We start from the raw sequence: 17,248 nt of genomic DNA, 5'->3' as shown, positions 1-17,248 counted from the left end.
CTGGGTCTGTAGACTGTTTATTAAAGGTGTGGTAAGGGGGCAGCCACCTCCCTCCCTGATTACAGCCCCCAGTGTGGGTGGACCTGTGTGGGTCCGCTTTGGGGTTCCCTCATTGAACGTACTGTCAAACCAGGACACAGGCTCCAGCTTGTATTTCTGCTCTTGGCCATTGTCCTCAGGACAAGAGGCCCCTGGAAGTGGACATGCAGAGTGTGGGGTGGGGTCACTTAGAAGGAAAAAGGCCTAAAACTGGAATCTGTTGTCCCTGAGGCTTCCTGTGGTCTTTGTGTCCCTCCCCCTGGAGTGGTTGGTGTGGCTGGCTAACTGCTAACAATGGCTTGGGTCTCAAGGCAACCCAGGTACCCATGGTGTCTTTAAGCAGCAGGCTGGGCCAAGTTCTCAGCCAGGATCTGGGAGACAGGACAGCACAGGAACTGCCAAGCACAAGCCCCAAAAGGAGCCCACAGGGAGTGGGACCCATCCCAGGGAGGGTCGGGAAAAAGAGGCAGCAACCAGGAAGACTCCCAAATCTCTTTTATTGGGGGGAATGGGCCTCTTGGGGATCCTCACTGCACGGCTTGTTCATTGGCACTGCTTCCCGAGTCCTGGGGCTTCATCACATCGGGCAGCTCAGGTGGGCTGGAGAACGGCTCGATGCACAGGGCCTCAAAGGTGTCATCTGTGGAGGAAGGAGCAGAGCTGGAAGGAAATACCCCAATTCTTGCCCCAACTGGGGCCTTGGTGTTCATGGGTGATCATCTGCAGCTTTGGGGATCTCCATGCGAACACTTGTCCACACAGCTGGTCTCCAGAGAGCTGACCTCCGTGTTCCAGCTGCCCCGTGGCCCCATGGCAATGTCTCCTACCCCTGTAGGCCCAACCTGAAGGTCCCCAGCCCTTCCCACTGACCATGCTGAGGCCCCTTTCCTCATCTTCCATGTCCACTAGTGAGTCTGAGAGCTGACCACCTGCAGCCAGCATCACCCTTCACCCAGAATGTATATCCTTGTTTCCTTCACACACTTTGGGAGGAGCTCGAGGCCATCCTGGCTAACACTAAACCCCGTCTCTACTAAAAATACGGAAAAAATTAGCCAGGCATGGTGGCGGGCGCCTGTAATCCCAGCACTTTGGGAGGACGAGGTGGGCGGATCACAAGGTCAGAAGATGGAGACCATTCTGGCTAACACGGTGAAACCCCGTCTCTACTAAAAATACAAAAAAAGTAGCCGGGTGTGGTGGCAGGTGACTATAGTCCCAGCTACTCGGGAGGCTGAGGCAAGAGAATGACGTGAACCCGGGAGGCGGAGCTCGCAGTGAGCCGAGATCGGCCACTGCATTCCAACCTGGGCGACACAGCAAGACTCCGTTTCAAAAACAAAAACAAAAAACTAGACTATTCCTCCCCTGCTTAAAACCTTCAGGCCGGGCGCGGTGGCTCAAGCCTGTAATCCCAGCACTTTGGGAGGCCGAGACGGGCGGATCACGAGGTCAGGAGATCGAGACCATCCTGGCTAACACGGTGAAACCCCGTCTCTACTAAAATACACAAAAAACTAGCCGGGCGAGGTGGCAGGCGCCTGTAGTCCCAGCTACTCGGGAGGCTGAGGCAGGAGAATGGCGTAAACCCGGGAGGCGGAGCTTGCAGTGAGCTGAGATCCAGCCACTGCACTTCAGCCTGGGCGACAGAGCGAGACTCCGTCTCAAAAAAAAAAAAAAAAAAAACCTTCCAGTGGCTTCCCATCATGCCCTGAACACCATCAAGTCCTTGCTGTCTGTCTCTCCCTCTGCCTCCCATGCTCTCAGGCTCTGGCTCTCGATTCTTTCCTAACTCAGACCTTCGCACTTGATGGTCCCAGCACTCGGAATGGCTGGTTGTTTCTGGACTTTCAGGGTCCAACTCGGGTCCCCTCCTCAGATGAACCTCCAATCCACCCACCCCCAAAAGTCAAGACATCCTGACATCCTGGGCGTGGGGGCACTTACCACTGGACAAATTGCCCTTTTGACTGGCTCCAGGAAAGCAAAGGCCTTCCCTGTCTTGTCCCTACTGTCACCCCAACACACAGCAAACAAACCCACAGCTTTTCTCCTGTGCTCTCTTCCAGCTAGGAGACCCATCTCTGCTTGGCTCAGGGTTCTCAACTGATCAGGCATCACAGGGAAAGCTGGCATGCCTGATGACAGTTCTGCTGTCACAACTGGGGAGTTGGGGTGTTCCAACGCTATCTAGTGGGTAGAGGTCTGGGATACGGCTCCACATGCCATGGTGCACAAGGCAACCCACACAGTAATCCAGCCCAATGTGTCCACTGTGCCAAGGTTCAGAAACTGACGCAGCTTAATCTAATGCATCTTCCAAGCCACAAACCTGTGACCATTCGTGCCTTCACTACCTCCCTGTTTCGTGATGAGCCTGGACAATGCCCTTTAACATTTGATTTGAAACACTGTCTTATCTTCTTGAGTGGTAAGCTTGGGGGAGGGGAGAGGCGGAGGGTGGGGCACCCATTCAAGGCCTAGGAATAACATGATGATGGGTTGAGTTGCACCCAGGAAGTGTGTTTCTGCAAGCAGTCCATGGGGAAGCAAAGAGCTCACGGCCCATGCTGTACCCCTATCAAGATAGCCATCACCTGCAAGAGGGCTGATGTGACCTGGGATCCAGAGTCACCACCACATTCCATGCCATACTAAGGGTTGTGGGGGAAAAACAAGTCACCTTCCTTAGCCTTGATTTTCTCACCTGCAAAATGGGTCTATCAATATCTTCCAAGTCACAGCAAACCTCTAGCGTACCACTGTTCAAATTAGAGAAAGTGACACTTCTGGGGGAAGCAGACCAGATATGCTCTTGGCACTCACTTGCTGTCTTCAGAAAGGCACCCCTGGGCCAGGAGCCAAGGCTCAAGCCTCTAATCTCAGCACTCTGGGAGGCTGGGATGGACGATCACCTGAGGTCAGGAGTTTGAGACCAGGCTGACTTAACAAGGTGAAACCCCATCTCTACTAAAAATACAAAGATTAGCTGGGCGTGGTGGCGCATGCCTGTAATTCCAGCTACTCAGGCCACTGAGGCAGGAGAATCTCTTGAACCCGGGAGGTGGAGGCTGCAGTGGGCTGGGATGGCACCACTGCACTCCGGCCTAGCCAACAGAGCGAGACTCTGTCTCAGAAACAACAACAACAAAATGCACCCATGTACAGGGCACGACCTGTATGTCTGTGCCAGCCCTGCACCTAACTTTTTTTTTTTTTTTTTTTGAGGTGGAGTCTCGCTCTGTCGCCCAGACTGGAGTGCAGTGGCCGGATCTCAGCTCACTGCAAGCTCCGCCTCCCGGGTTCATGCCATTCTCCTGCCTCAGCCTCCGGAGTAGCTGGGACTACAGGCGCCCGCCACCACGCCCGGCTAGTTTTTTGTATTTCTTAGTAGAGACGGCGTTTCACCATGTTAGCCAGGATGGTCTCGATCTCCAGACCTCGTGATCCACCCGCCTCGGCCTCCCAAAGTGCTGGGATTACAGGCTTGAGCCACTGCGCCCGGCTGCACCTAACTCTTAACATCACCATCTGGGCAGAAAGAGCCCACAGAAAGGCTCTGAAGCTTCCTATCTGTTGGGCACTGGCAGCAGGCCAGACCTGGGGTGCATGAGGACTCATACCACCTTGCTGTGAAGCCAGTGTCATCACACCCCTTTAAGAAGGGAAAACCGGGGCCAGGAGGGCAAGGTAGCTGGCTAGAGGATATAGATGCTGAGACTGAGGCCTAGCCTGAACTTATGGAATGGAAAGGTGAAGCTAGGACTGTACTCTTCCTCTTCAACCTCTGCTATGTTTCCTTATAGGCAGAAAAATATTAATAATTCTTTATAACTTGGATAAAGTTTTCTCAGCCATCCACACAGCTGCTGGGTCCACAGCTGTGAAAACACAGCTCTATAACCTCTATTCAAGTTCCCAGAGACAAAACATTTAAAATCTCCCCTCCCTTTCTCTTGGATGGAAGAAGATACCCTGGCGAGTAGTAAACCACTCCCTAATCCCCAGGTTTCTAAAGCTTGGGCAGGGGTGGGGTATGGCTGATGGAAGCACAGGCTCTGGATCTCAATCCTAGATGTGGCAGTCCCAGCAGGTGACCTAACCTCCCAGGGCTCACTTCACTGAACCTGAAAACAGGCAAAATCCAAATCTCAACCACATAGAGATGCAGAGGGATTCAGTGATACACAGAATAGAGCTTGGCATGATGTCTGACTCCAGCAAGGGCCCGGCAGCCAGCATCCTAACCATGGCTCCCTGTGTGACTGCTGGTAAGCCTGTGTCCTCATCTGCAGAACAGGGATCATGGTATGTGGACCTCCCAGGGCCACTGAGAGGATGAGACAGGGCAGTGGAAGCCACACACAGAGCAACACACAGAGCACGGAGCCAGGAACTCAGCGCCTATAAATGTGAGCTGGCTTCGGGAAATAAGCTTCGGTTTCTGTAAGCATCTCATTTGGTTGCTTCTTTAAAAAAAAAAAAAATGAGGAAACAAACACATTGTGAAAGGATATTGCTAGCTCTTTAGGCACGAGGAAGACACTGCCCTGAAGGTTTCAACTCTAGGTTCCCTGATGACCCTCTTTGGAACGGTGTCCCCAACCTGCTTGGCTGCCACCCAGCCCAGTCCCCTCTCACCTGCCCGGAAGGCCAGCCCCACTGTGGCTGGGGCCTGTGGCCGTGCTGTTTGACTGGTGAAGCCACACTCGCCCAGGGTCTTGCCATCATCCAAGAGTTGGTCATCCTAAGGAGAGAAGCAGGATCTTGGGAGAGGTCCCATGTCGGGCAAGTCCCAAAGACCTCTGACCAGCAACTACACAGGAAGTCCAAGGAGGAAGAGAGTTCCCTCAGTGTGGCCCAGGACCACCGCTCTGCTTGTCAAATACACAGATTCCAGGGTTATATCCAAGAACTTCTAAGTCAGAACCTCCCAGGGTAGGGCTTTTAGAATCCGGTTTTATCCAAATTCTCCAGGCAAATCTAATTTGAGGAGCTAAGCTAATCTGGAGATAGGCAGACCTGGGTTTCAATCCCAGCTCTGACACCTTGGACAAGGCATTCGAACATTTTTTTTATTTTAGAGACAGGGTCTCGCTATGTTGCCCAGGCGTATAGTGGCACAGACCCTACATAAGTGCTATCATAGCACCCTCCAGCTTGGAACTCCTGGGCTCAAGCAATTCTGCCTCAGCCTTCAGAGTAGCTGGGACTACAGGACCATGCCACCGCTCCTGGCTGGTAGTTGAGCCTTCTGATGCAAAGTTTCCTCATCTGTAAACTAGGAATTACCAGAATTCTCAATTCATAGGGCCACCAGAGGGTTTCAATGAGCTCGGAAGGAACATAAAGCACTAAGTAGACATGTGGCACATGGGACATGCACAGGCAACGGCCATTTAATATTCGCTAAGTGCCAGTAGTTATCAGTGAGGAAAGGCCTTTGGAGACCATGAGAGCTGAGGCTCTGAGCCTGGAGCTAAAAGTCAGTTTCCCAGTTTCCAGCTCTAGAATCTGATCAATGCACTTAGGCGACAACCTCACAATGTTGGGAGGCGTAAATCAGAGGCTGATGCATCTGATTTCCCAATGCAGACCCCAAACCCCAAGCCATTCTAACTGAATAATCTCAGTTCGTTTGCAAGGGGAAAGGGGGTCTTCTAGAACATCAGCAGGAGGTCGGGAGGTAATAACAAACGGTTGCTTGGTGAAGAACGAGTGGGACCAGACTTTCTTTGCATTAACTGAGTCCGCCACCCTCCACCCCAAGGAGTGTCCCGGGGGACAGCGTGATTCCGATGGGCCTGCGAAGAAAGCTGGGAATTAAGGGGTCGTGGTTCGAACCCTGGCGCTGCCAATGACCTTCGGCTAACGGGTTAAGAGACCAAGCCGAACCTCAATTTCGTCAACTGCACGGCGCGGGCGATACCGTTGCAGGGGTTGGATGCCACGGTGCCCTCGGAGCCCAGGGTCCAGCACGAGGTCTAAACATCGCCCCTGGACCGGAGATCCCCGCGGCGAGCGCAGCTCGCGCTTCACCCGCACAACGGATGTCCCAGCCCGCAGCTCGGGCGCCCGCAGGCGTCGCCGGCCGCCACTGTTTACATCGCAGACAGCGTCGGCATCAGCCCCGTGCCCGGCGCTGGGTACCCGCTCCCCTAGGCCCGCCCGCGAGACCCACCTTGTACAGCCGCTGCTCGTCAGGAGGCCGCTTGAGGATGCCCTCGACGATGCGCTTCAGCTCGAACACCGTGCTGGATTCCTTGGCGTCCGTGAAGATGGTGGTCTTGTGGCGCCGGATCATGAGGAACACGTCCTGGGGGCGGCGGGCCGGCGTGAGCAAGAAGCCCAGGCCCCCCGCGCGCCAGCCGCCCCCCGCCGCCGGCCCGGCCCGGCCGCCCCTCCCCCACGCCCGCTCACACATCGGCGCGGCTGCCTTCCCCTCGACGCGCGGCGTCGGCTCCGCGCACCGCCCCCGTTCCCGGCAGCCCGCGCGTGCCCCGGCATGCCCCGCGCCGCCCCGCCTTCCCCGGCGCTGCTCCGCCCCGTGCCACCCCGCAGCCGCCGCCATTTTAAGTGATCTGGAAGCGGGCGGTTCCTAGGGTCGTGCGTCCGCCATCTCCACCCCGGGGATAGCCGTCGGAGGCGGTGGCGCCCTCTCGGGAGTGGCCGAGGCGAGGTCTCCGTGTTGGTGCGGTTCGGCGGGCTCCAGGCTCCGGCACAGCGAGCCCGGGGCCGCCTTGTCGCCTGATAGTCGTGGCCGCCATCTTGGGCAGGCTCCGCATTTTGGGCCTCTGCCGCCGTGCTGGAGACAGTCGCCCCCGCTCCCTGCCCCGACCTGGATGCGAGGACTGTCGCGGCTCAGAGGGGCTTATGACCTGTGAGGAGCCCTGGGGGCTGCTGTTGGGCTTAGGGGTGGCCCGGGCGAACTCCTTGGGCTAGGAGGCACGGGAGCGGTTGGCTACCGCTTTCCCCAGGAGGAGGGAAGGGGCAGCTCCTTGCCCCAGGAGTCCTGGGCGCCTGTCCGCCTTCCCGCTCGGCTGCGTTTCGGCTCTGAAAAGACCTAGAGACTTGATTTTCCTGGCTGGCCGCTCTTTCCACCAAGGCCCCCTTTCCTGAATGCTGGACACTATCCTGCATCGCCCCAAGTTGCATTTATATGAGAGCTAGGGTCCCCCACTTGACCTCTCCCTTGCAGAGAGACACCCCAGGCTGGGTCGTGCTGGGCTGGTGTCGGAGGCGGCGTTCGAGAGATGAGCCAGAGGGTGACCCTGGACGCCAAACCGCCCTGCAGTCCGAGCTGCGCTTTGACGGCTGTTGAGAGTGGGCGGAACGTGGGGGGTGCCGCTGCTGCCTCGGCATCTAGAGTGGCTAAGGAGCGTCACTGGGTTCCGCTGCTGATTGCCGCCATGGGCCGTTAACCTCATCGAAGCCCAGTTTCCTCTTCTTCTGGATGGGAGAGGAACAGTTTGTGAACTGCGTAGAATCTCAGCAAGTCTTAGCGCTGCATGTTTGTTTTCTAAGCTGTAGTTCTAGTTATTGTTACTTTTGACTTGTGGCCTCTGGGTCCTCCCTGGGGAGTCCCCCAAAGTCCCTTCCCTCCTGTAACTTCACTGCGCTTCACTGCAGCCCCTACCCCTGCTCCCAGGGTCCTCAGCATCCCAGTCCCTGCAGAACCTGTCTTGCTCCATTACTTGTGTCCTGAGGCATTGGACAGATAATTGTTGGGAAGAGCTCTTGGCCAGGCTAAAAAGATTTATTTTGGCCGGGCGCAGTGGCTCATGCCTGTAATCCAGCACTTTGGGAGGCCAAGGCGAGTGGATCACGAGGTCAGGAGATCGAGACCATCCTGGCTAACACGGTGAAACCCCGTCAGTACTAAAAATACAAAAAATTAGCGGGGCGAGGTGGCGGGCGCCTGTAGTCCCAGCTACTCCGGAGGCTGAGGCAGGAGAATGGCGTGAACCCGGGAGGCGGAGCTTGCAGTGAGCTGAGATTGCGCCACTGCACTCCAGCCTGGGCGATGGAGCGAGACTCCGTCTCAAAAAAAAAAAAAAAAAAAAAAAAGATGTATTTCTTAGTCCCAGTGTCTGGCTGGGCGTGGTGGCTCACGCCTGTAATCCCAGCAGTTTGGGAGGCTGAGGGAGGTGGATCACTTGAGCCCAGAAGTTCAAGACCAGCTTGACCAACAAGGTGAAACCCCGTGTGCACTAAAAATACAAACAAAATTAGGTGGGCGTGGTGGCGCACGCCTGTTGTCCCAGCTACTCAGGAGGCTGAGGCAGGAGGGTTGCTTAAACCTGGAGGCACAGGTTGCAGTGAGCTGAGATCGCGCCACTGCACACCATCCTGGCCACAGAGTGAGACGCTGTCTCCAATTAATCCCAGTGTCTTTATGTACATAGAACTGGCAACTTTAAATCCTGTACCTCTGTGGAGGGAGAGTGAAGGAAGGGTGTGGATAGTGGGGGCCAGGAAGTTCTCAGGTAGCCCAGCAGCCCACCCAGTAGTCAAAGGGTGTAGGTACAGGAGGGGCCCTCTCCACAGGGAGACGCCTGGATCCCTACTCCATCCAGGCTTCATCGGCAGAGACCAGGGGTGGACACCTCACCTGTGGGGGCCGTCACAGCTGATGCCCCAGCTCAGGATGTCCACCAGAAACCAGGGGTCCCTTGGAGTCACCATCCTCTTAAGGATGTTGCCTGTCCTCCAGAGAGCAGAACACTGGGTTCAAACCCCAGCTCCTACTGGCAAAGCCGGGGGCCTCCAGTTGGTTGTTGCCATCCGTGAAGTGGGGATACACAGCGTGGAGCCCTTAGGACGTTGGGGAGTGTGCCTCTACTCGCCGCACATCAGCTCATAAATATAACAACAATTGCATTCATGTGCTGATGCTCAGTGAGCAGTGGCACGGTTCTGTAGCTGGCGCGGTGAATGGTGCCTGTCTGCTGTCAGAGATCACCTGGACCCAGCATGAGTCCTTGCCCCCAGAGGGGGTCTCCGCACACCCCATGACGCTGTCCTCCCTGTGGACTAACTACATGAGGAGATGACAGGCCTTGGTGTTATTCAGTGCAGTGGGAATGGGGTCAGGAGGGATTTTCCGGGAGCAGAGCCACTCACTGGCCTAGCCTGGGGTCTCCACTTTTGGAAGTGTGGTCTTGTGGGGTCCAGGTTCTCCTTCCTTAAGGGCCTTTACAAGGAATGGTAGTGTCCAGTGGTGGAGAGGAGCTGGCTGGCTGCGCCTGCTGCTCCACACAGGAGTGTCCTCCTGGGCTCCTTTCCTCAACTGGCCTTCACCTCTCCGCCTCACAGACTTCACTCGGAGAATCCGCCTTGTAGCCTGTCTTCTGCTCCCTCCCATCTACCTTTTGTTTTTTTTTTTTTTTTTGAGACGGAGTCTTGCCCTGTCGCCCAGGCTGGAGTGCAGTGGTGTGATCGTGGCTCACTGCAGTTCCCGCCTCCTGGATTCTCCTGCCTCAGCGTCCTGAGTAGCTGGGATTACAGGCATACACCACCATGCCCGGCTAATTTTTTTGTATATTTTGTAGTGACGGGGTTTCACCATGTTGACTAGTCTCAAACCCCTGGGCTTGTGATCCTCCTGCCTCAGCCTTCCAAAATGCTGGGATTACAGGCGTGAGCCACCATGCCCAGCATCCGTCTGCCTTCTATCTCCTTCACTCCCCACCCCAGACAGGGTGTTGTGTTATGATGGGGAAGGCCCTTGTGTCTTTCAGGTGTGTGAGATAGACCAGGGAAACAATCTGTCTTCTTTCACGTGCCCCCAAGCAGGACTCGAATCTTCCCTGGGCCTTTCTGATTGGGAGTCTTAAGACTCTCCCCAGAGAGGGCCCCGCCCTATTCCCTGGGAAAAGAATGCTGACAAAACCCTACAGGACAGAGTTTGGAGAGTTTCTCCATAGCTCAACTCGTGTGGTCCCCAGAGGGTGACACTGCAGGGATGAATGGGAGCTCTGGGCCCCTCCCCAGCACCTCAACCTGCTCTTTGCTTCATCTCGATGCTTTGTAACATCCTTTATGATAAACCAGTGAGTGTGTTTCCCTGAGTTCTCTGAGTCGCTCTAACAAATTAATTGAAAAGAGTCATGGGAACACCAACCTGAAGCCAGTTGGTCAAAAGTTCCGAAGCCCAAACTTGCAGCTGGGGAATGGGGAGGCAGTCCTGTGAGCCCCAACCTGTGGGACCTGAGGCTGGCGCTGGGCAGATAGTGTTGGAATTGAATTGAGGACACCCTGCTGGTGTGCAGTGCTTAGTCGGGGGGGGAACCCCACAACTGTTTGTCACAGGAGTCTTCTGTGTTGATAATTGTGGTTTTGGTATGAGAGTGTTGGGGACCTCTGCTTACCAGGCCTCTGGTTTAATAAAACAACTAGAGTGATCCATCTTAAAATGTGTAGCTAAGCACTCACACGGCATCTATAAGGCTCCTGCTGTCTGAAAATAGCCACATTCTTTTTGAGACAGGGTCTCCCTCTGTCATCCAGACTGGAGTGCAGTAGCCTGATACTGGCTCAAACAATCCTCCCACCTCAGCCCCTGGAGTAGCTGGGACTACAGGCATGCACCACCACATCCGGCTAATTTTTGCAGTTTTTGTAGGGATGGGGTTTCGCCATGTTGCCCAGGCTGGTGTCAAACAGCTCAAGCAATCCTCCTGCCTCAGCCTCCCAAAGTGCTGGGACTACAGGCGGGAACCACCACATCCGGCCTAAAATGACCACCTCCTAAGCTGGCCACCAATTAAGATTATGAAATGTTTATGGCCATACAGGACATCTCCCACAAGGCCCTAGAAAGTGCACACGTCCTGAGAATGCAACCTGCTCTACTAGGATAGCGTCGGTAAGCAGGCTAAGGCAGAGGATGCACAGTCACCGATGGCAGCAAAAGCCCCGACCTTCAGTGAGCACATCTGCACATTCCAGGTTTATTTACCATTTCTTGTAGTTTCTCTCTCTTTATTTTTTTTTTTGGAGACAAAAGTCTCACTCTGTTGCCCAGGCTGGAGTGCAATGGCGTGATCTTGGCTCACTGCAACCTCCGCCTCCTGAGTTCAAGTGATTCTCCTGCCTCAGCCTCCTGAGTAGCTGGGATTACAGGTGTGTGCCACCACACCTGGCTAATTTTTATATTTTTAGTAGAAACGGGATTTTACCATGTTAGCCAGGCTGGTCTCGAACTCCTGACCTCAGGTGATCCCCCCACTCCTCAGCTTCCCAAAGTGCTGGGATTACAGGCTTGAGCCACCATGCCCGGACTGTAGTTTCTTATAAGCAGAGACACTAACCAAAGATGGTGAGTTCTTCCCCCTGCTCTCTGAGCACGCCTGCTCTGTGATGGAGTCCTTTCTAATCAACTTGCTTCTCACTGTGCTCTGTGGCTCACCTTGAATTCCTTCCCACGTGAGATCCAAGAACCCTCTCTTGAGGTCTGGATCGGGACCTTCTTTTCAGGCAACAGGAGTAGAGGAAAAACATGATTTGAGAGAGATTTTCCCTACACACAGATCTTGCTCTGTAGCCCAGGCTGGAGTGCAGTGGCGTGATCATTACGGCAGCCTTGAAATCCTGGGTTCAGGCGATCCCACCTCACCCTCCCAAGTAACTGAGACTACAGGCACGGGCCACCATGCCTGGCTAATTTAATTTTTTGTAGAGATGGGGGTTTCACTGTGTTGCCCAGGCTGGTCTCAATTTTCTGGCCTCAAGCAATCATCCTGCCTTGGTCTACCAAAACACGGATTACAAGCATGAACCACTGTGCCTGGCCTACTTTTCTTGTTTTTGTGTTAATACATAGTAGTTATTCATGACCACTAGTTAGCAATGTGCCTTATTTGTAGAGTGTTTTATAGCTACTTTTGTCCCCAAAAGGGATGTGACATAACTGTTAGTGTGGGATTTGAGTTCAAATGTGGCTCCGCTACTTAGCAGCTGTGGGCCGGTGGCCATGTTACCTAACCTGTCTGGGCCTGTTTCCCTCCTGTGAGATGAGTGTCTCCTTCGAGGGCTCTCAGGTCTGCTGAGAGCATGTACATACCTGGCACAGTGCACACACTCAGCAGGCATAACAGTCACCGCCTTGGCCGACATCTGGACCGCTAGCAGCCATGGGAGAGCAGGTGTTATCAGGTCAGATTACGGAGGGGGACACGGGCCCCATCCTGTGGGGTCAGTGGCACAGGGCTGACAAGAGCTGCCGCCCGTCTGGTACCGCAGGCTGTTGTGCCAGGAGCAGGCCAGAAGGAGGGGTGTGGGGAGGCTGCCCTGTTGGGGTGGGAGGGAGCGGAGAGAGTGGAGGACCTCTGCTTTTCCCAGAATCAGACCGCCTGGGCTGGAGTCCCAGTCTACCAACCTTGCCGGCGGTGTGACTTTTCGGACTTGTTTTTCTCATCTGACAAATGGGGACAAGCCACCTCACAGAGCCTCCTGTGGTAATTCAATGAGGTGATGGAATAAAGCCCTCCCTCTGCATGATGTCTGGTGAGGGCTTGATGAGGGGCTGTGATTTTTTCTCTTTAATGATCCTCCCTTCCCTGCCCAGCTCCACTCCCTTCTGCCTCCTTAGCTGGGCCTGCAGGCTGGCCTGCCATAGCCATGCCCTGTCGTCCTGGGCACCTGGTCCCTCATGACCCCACCAACAGTGGCCAATATGTACTACAGTGTGGCCTGTTCTCCACCTGGGGGACAGAGCAGCCTTGAGCACCCTTCCTGCCCCACTTGGCCTGGCCTACCCATGACCATCTAGTACAGCCCACTTCCCCGGCTCCCCAGGAGAAAAGAAGAGGGAGGCAATGCTCAGGCCTGTGCCTGGACCTAAAGGGGCTGCGCCTTTGAAGTTTGCCTTCCCTTGTTTTCTCTTCTGCCGACAGCCGCTGTCAGCTCCAGAGTAGGTTTTGAGTTTTCCAGGTTTTGTTTCTTTCTGCAGCTGTGGAAACTGACCTCTATTGGAATGGGTGGTCCTGGCTCTGGAGACAAGGACATGGCAGAGAGGGGACAGGATGCCAGGCACCAGGCTGCAAGGGGACCCCACGGGTGGGCAAGGCCGTCGGCGTCCGGATGCAGGTGTCAGTAGGGTGACCTGGGCCCCAGGGTCACCCTGGGAGTGAATGGTGGCCAGAAACAATGAGAACAGAATCTGGGCCTGCCCCAGGGCTCCTGACTCCTCCTCAGCTGAGGATTTGATGCCAAATGCCCAGCCTCTTGGAGTACGTGGGGAGGTGGCCACGCTGGCCAACCCACCTTTCCCACTGGGACACCTCCATCACAGTGGAGCAAAATCTGTATTAGTTTTTATTGCTGTATAAATGTCAGCACAAATGGAGCAGCTTAAAACACACGTTTATTAAGTCACAACTTTGTAGGTCAGGAGTCCGGGTGGCTCAGCTAGGTTCTCTGCCTAGGGTCTTTTTAGGTTGAAATGAAGGAGTTGGACAGTGGGGCTCTTATCTGGTGGCTGGTGAAGAACTTACTTCCCAGCTCTTTCAGGGTGCTGCCAGAATCCAGTGCCTTGCGGCTGTGGGTCTGAGGGTTCCGATTCCCTGCCGGCTGTCGGCAGGGGCTGCTCTCTGCTCCTAGAGGCTGCTCATGGGCTGTGTTCCCCGTGTCCTCAAAGCCAGCTATGGAGGATCTCCCTGGTGTCAAATCTCTGTCATGCTGTGAATATGACTTTCTCCAGAAAAAGATGGACACACAGGCCAGATGGGCAGCAGTTGGTCTGCCCACCGCTGCGTGCCTTGCACCCAGCCCTGGCCAGGGCCGAGAAAAGTCAATACAAGCCAGGAAGGGAGGGGGAAGTGTCACCCTCTGGGACTCATGGCAGATCCCTGGAAGAGGGTTGGTGGAGTCAGATCTGGTGAGCCCCAAAGAGGAGAGGAGGCAGGAGGTGGGGAGTGGGGGTTGGGGGTGGCCTTTAGCTTTATTAGGCATCTTGGCCTCAAGGCAGAAGAGATGTGGGGTATGGGCAGATCCTCGGATGAACCAGGAGACTGAGGGACCCCAGCAGCTGGCTCCAGGTCAGCCTCACTGGCTAGCATTAGAAGCTTACGTGAGCCTGAATCCAGGGGCTGTATGTGGCCACGTTGGTGTAGACACCTGGACGGTTGGGCAGGGCACAACCCTTGCCCCAGCTCACCGTGCCCACCAGGACCCAGGTCCCAGACTGCAGGCAGGTCAGGGGTCCCCCAGAATCACCCTGCAGGAGAAAGAGGAGCCTAAGTCTCAGCCCTCCCAGGACCTCAGAACAGTTCTCAGGGTTCCAAACCCCTGGGGTGGTGCCTCTGGGTTGGGGTCCAGGACCCTGAGCCTGAGTTGGTATGTCCTGGGTCCTGGAGTTTAGGGAGGCAGGGTGCTAGGCACAGGGATGGGACTCTGGAGGCTGGGGAGGTGGGGTGCACACCTGGCAGGTGTCCTTGTGGCCCTGGGGGTAGCTGGCACACAGGCTCCCAGGCAGCACAATGGGCTCTGCCAGGGGCACCTCTGCGCCCACGTGGTAGAGGTGGTTGCAGGTGGGCTAGTCCAGCAGCAGCACCCTTACTCCCTGTAGCAGTTGCCACTCTGGGAGGGGCACTGGGGGAAGAGGAGGAACCTCTGAAAGGAAGGCGTGGAGCCAGGGTCAGTGGGAGAAGCTGAGTTCTGAGTGAGAGGAGGTTTGGTTCCCGAGAAGCTGCGCTGGGTCTTGGATTGGGGCAGTGAGGGACTGGGATTTCCAGTCAGTTGGAGGAGGAGATGGGGGCTCCCCATGCCTCGGAGCCCCGCCCTCCTGCCTTACCACCTGGGCGGAGGCTGCCCCAGCCACTGACCCAGCATGGTGTGCCGGGCGGCGGGCGGGCGCCGGGCATGGGTAGGCAGACGGGCTGGACGCAAGCGCTCAGGGGCACCGGGCGACGCAGCTGCAGCAGTGTCAGGTTGCCGTGGGCCCCGTCCTCGTAGTAGTCTGGGGGCAGCAGCACCCGTCGCACGGGCACCGAGAGTGTGCGGGGTAAGGTGGGGCCCAGATGCAGCGCCCCCAGGCGCACGCGGTACTCAGCTGGCAGTGCCCTCCTGTAGGACAGGAGCGGGGGGCTACTTCCAGCACCCGGTCCTCGACCCCCTCCAGCCCGCTTCGACCCCAACGCCTCTGCCAGGCCACGCCCGGTTCTCCACGGGCCTTGCCTTCCTTGCACACCCCGCCTGGGCCCTCGGTGAGTGCTGACCTGGAGAAGGAGTGCGCTGCTGTCAGCACCCACTGGGGGGCGATGAGCGACCCCCCGCACACGTGTGCCCCACGATGCTGGATGCTCGCCTGCCACGGCCACTCTCCGTCCCGGGTATCCCGGCCCCCTACGATCCGACTGGACACGCGGGGCTGCCCGCAGGCTACAAAAGGAGCAGGGGCGGTGAGGGTTGGCTGAGGACCTGGAGCCTGGGAGGCTGGTGTGTTGGGGGAGACATGGGGCCAAGGCCCGGGATGGGGCTGACTCGGGTGGACTCCGAGGCTTCCTCACCTGCAGACTTCCTTCCCTGAGTCCCAGCAGCTCCTGGAGGAGGAAGCAGGGAAGGGACCAGATTATAGATTTGGTGTCAAATAACGGGGTTGGAAGGGAGGCCAGAGATGAGGAAGGAGGGTGAAACATAATGTTGCCCTGACCTTGTGCCAGGCTTTCATGCCGTCTATTATTTAACCCTTCCCAGAGCACTGTGAAGGTGCAGGGGGGAAGGGAGTATGAGCATGACACCGACAAGCACATCGAGGTGTGGTGAGGTCAAGGTCAGTGGCAGAGAGGATTGAGCCCTTGGAATCAAGATTAGAAAGCCCAAGAGTGCTCCAGGGAGCAATGAGATGGGAGAACTGGGAGCCAAGGTATCTGCGGCCCTTACCCCCAAGTCCGTGTCCCCACTCACCCAGCACCAGAAGGAGCAGGATCTGGAGATAGGAAGCCCCTCTCATTCTGTCTTCAGGGCTGGGCTGAGTAAGGGTGGCACTGCCCAGGGCTTGGACTCTGCTCTGGAGCCAGCAGGGAGAAGAGAGGAGCATCTGAAAGGTTGGGGAGTTTGTGAGGAGTGGAAAAATCTGAGGAGTCAGGAAGGGTCACTGCATCCCATCTCCCTGACGCCCCAGGCTGATGGCTCTTCTTTTTTGCCTGCACAGCCTCTGTAAGGCCCGGATCCAGACAGCAAGGGCCACGACTGCCCCTTAGCAGGGCAGAGAGGGTGCCTGCCATCTCTGTGGTCAGAGAAAGACAGCAGAGGCATTAGTTCTTCCTGCTGAGAATCTGGGATCTCCCCCAGCTGCTTTACATCTTTGAATAAAAAGTTTTCCCCTCAAGACTCAGGCACCCTCGGCCCGCCTCCAGCCTGCTGGGCCCCAGGTGGAGAGGTGAGTGGCAAGGGGGCAGGTGGGGTGTGCTTGGCAAAGGAGCCTCCCATCAGGCCCTGGGGTCTGCAGCTCCCTGCCCTACCCATGCAGGTCTTCTTTTCTGTCTCTTGGGAGACACTCCCATCCTGATGCCCTGTGGCCTCATTGTAACTAATTGCATCTGCAAAGCCTGTGTTCAAAATCAGGTTAATTCTGATGTTCCAGGTAGACACGAATTTCGGGGACATGTATTCAAACCACTCCATGCCACTTTTCTTTTCTTTTTTTTTTTTTTTTTTTTTTTTTGGAGACGGAGTCTCTATCTGTCGCCCAGGCTGGAGTGCAGTGGTATGATCTTGACTCACTGCAACCTCCTCCTCCCAGGTTCACTCCATTCTTCTGCCAAATGGCTGGGACTACAGGCCCCTGCCACAACGCCCGGCTAATTTTTTTGTGTTTTTGGTAGAGATGGGGTTTCACTCTGTTAGCCAGAATGGTCTCGATCTCCTGACCTCATGATCCGCCCGCCTCGGCCTCTCAAAGTGCTGGGATTATAGGCGTGAGCCACCATGCCCAGCCCAAGGAGGCTATTTCTCATAAAGGGTTGCAGGCAGGACGGGATGGCTCACGCCTGTAATCCCAGCACTTTGGGAGTCTGAGGTGGGCGGATCACTTGAGGTCAGGAGTTCAAGACCAGCCTGGCCAACATGGTGAAACCCCGTCTCCACAAAAATTAGCTGGGCGTGGTGGTGTGCACCTGTAATCCCAGCTACTTGGGAGGCTGAAGCAGGAGAATCGCTTGAAACCTGGGAGACAGAGGTTGCAGTGAGCCAAGATGGTGCTACTGCA

At 56.0% G+C, this 17,248-nt stretch overlaps 2 protein-coding genes across 2 annotated transcripts; both read right to left on the bottom strand.

The window, feature by feature from the left end:
• Position 1: 1 nt before the first annotated feature.
• Positions 2-6,463, bottom strand: ELOB (elongin B). The gene is made up of 3 exons (XM_017863852.1): positions 6,221-6,463; positions 4,681-4,786; positions 2-679 (listed from the first exon to the last, which is right to left on the bottom strand). Exons 1-3 carry the CDS (start codon positions 6,461-6,463, stop codon positions 567-569), a joined length of 462 nt encoding a protein of 153 aa, XP_017719341.1. The 3' UTR covers positions 2-566.
• Positions 6,464-13,387: 6,924 nt separating this feature from the next.
• PRSS33 (serine protease 33) lies at positions 13,388-16,650 on the bottom strand. The gene is given in 6 exon segments (XM_017863865.1): positions 13,388-14,257; positions 14,462-14,631; positions 14,834-15,105; positions 15,258-15,420; positions 15,549-15,581; positions 15,946-16,650. Coding segments are annotated over 6 exon segments (930 nt in total). The 5' UTR covers positions 16,079-16,650; the 3' UTR covers positions 13,388-14,098.
• Positions 16,651-17,248: the final 598 nt, after the last annotated feature.

Source organism: Rhinopithecus bieti, unplaced genomic scaffold, assembly GCF_001698545.2.
Source record: "Rhinopithecus bieti isolate Rb0 unplaced genomic scaffold, ASM169854v2 scaffold_72735, whole genome shotgun sequence".
NCBI classification, from domain to species: domain Eukaryota; kingdom Metazoa; phylum Chordata; class Mammalia; order Primates; family Cercopithecidae; genus Rhinopithecus; species Rhinopithecus bieti.
This window is presented reverse-complemented; position numbering and strand designations above follow the sequence as displayed.

Bases quoted from the DNA above. Each gene is read 5' to 3' on its own strand.
- ELOB (XM_017863852.1), bottom strand. From the start codon at position 6,463: ATGTGTGAGCGGGCGTGGGGGAGGGGCGGCCGGGCCGGGCCGGCGGCG. The intron at 4,787-6,220 runs GTGGGTCTCGCG...TTCTCTCCTTAG, and splicing joins ACGAGCAGCGGCTGTACAAG to GATGACCAACTCTTGGATGA. The intron at 680-4,680 runs GTGAGAGGGGAC...CTTCCTCCACAG, and splicing joins GGGGCTGGCCTTCCGGGCAG to ATGACACCTTTGAGGCCCTG.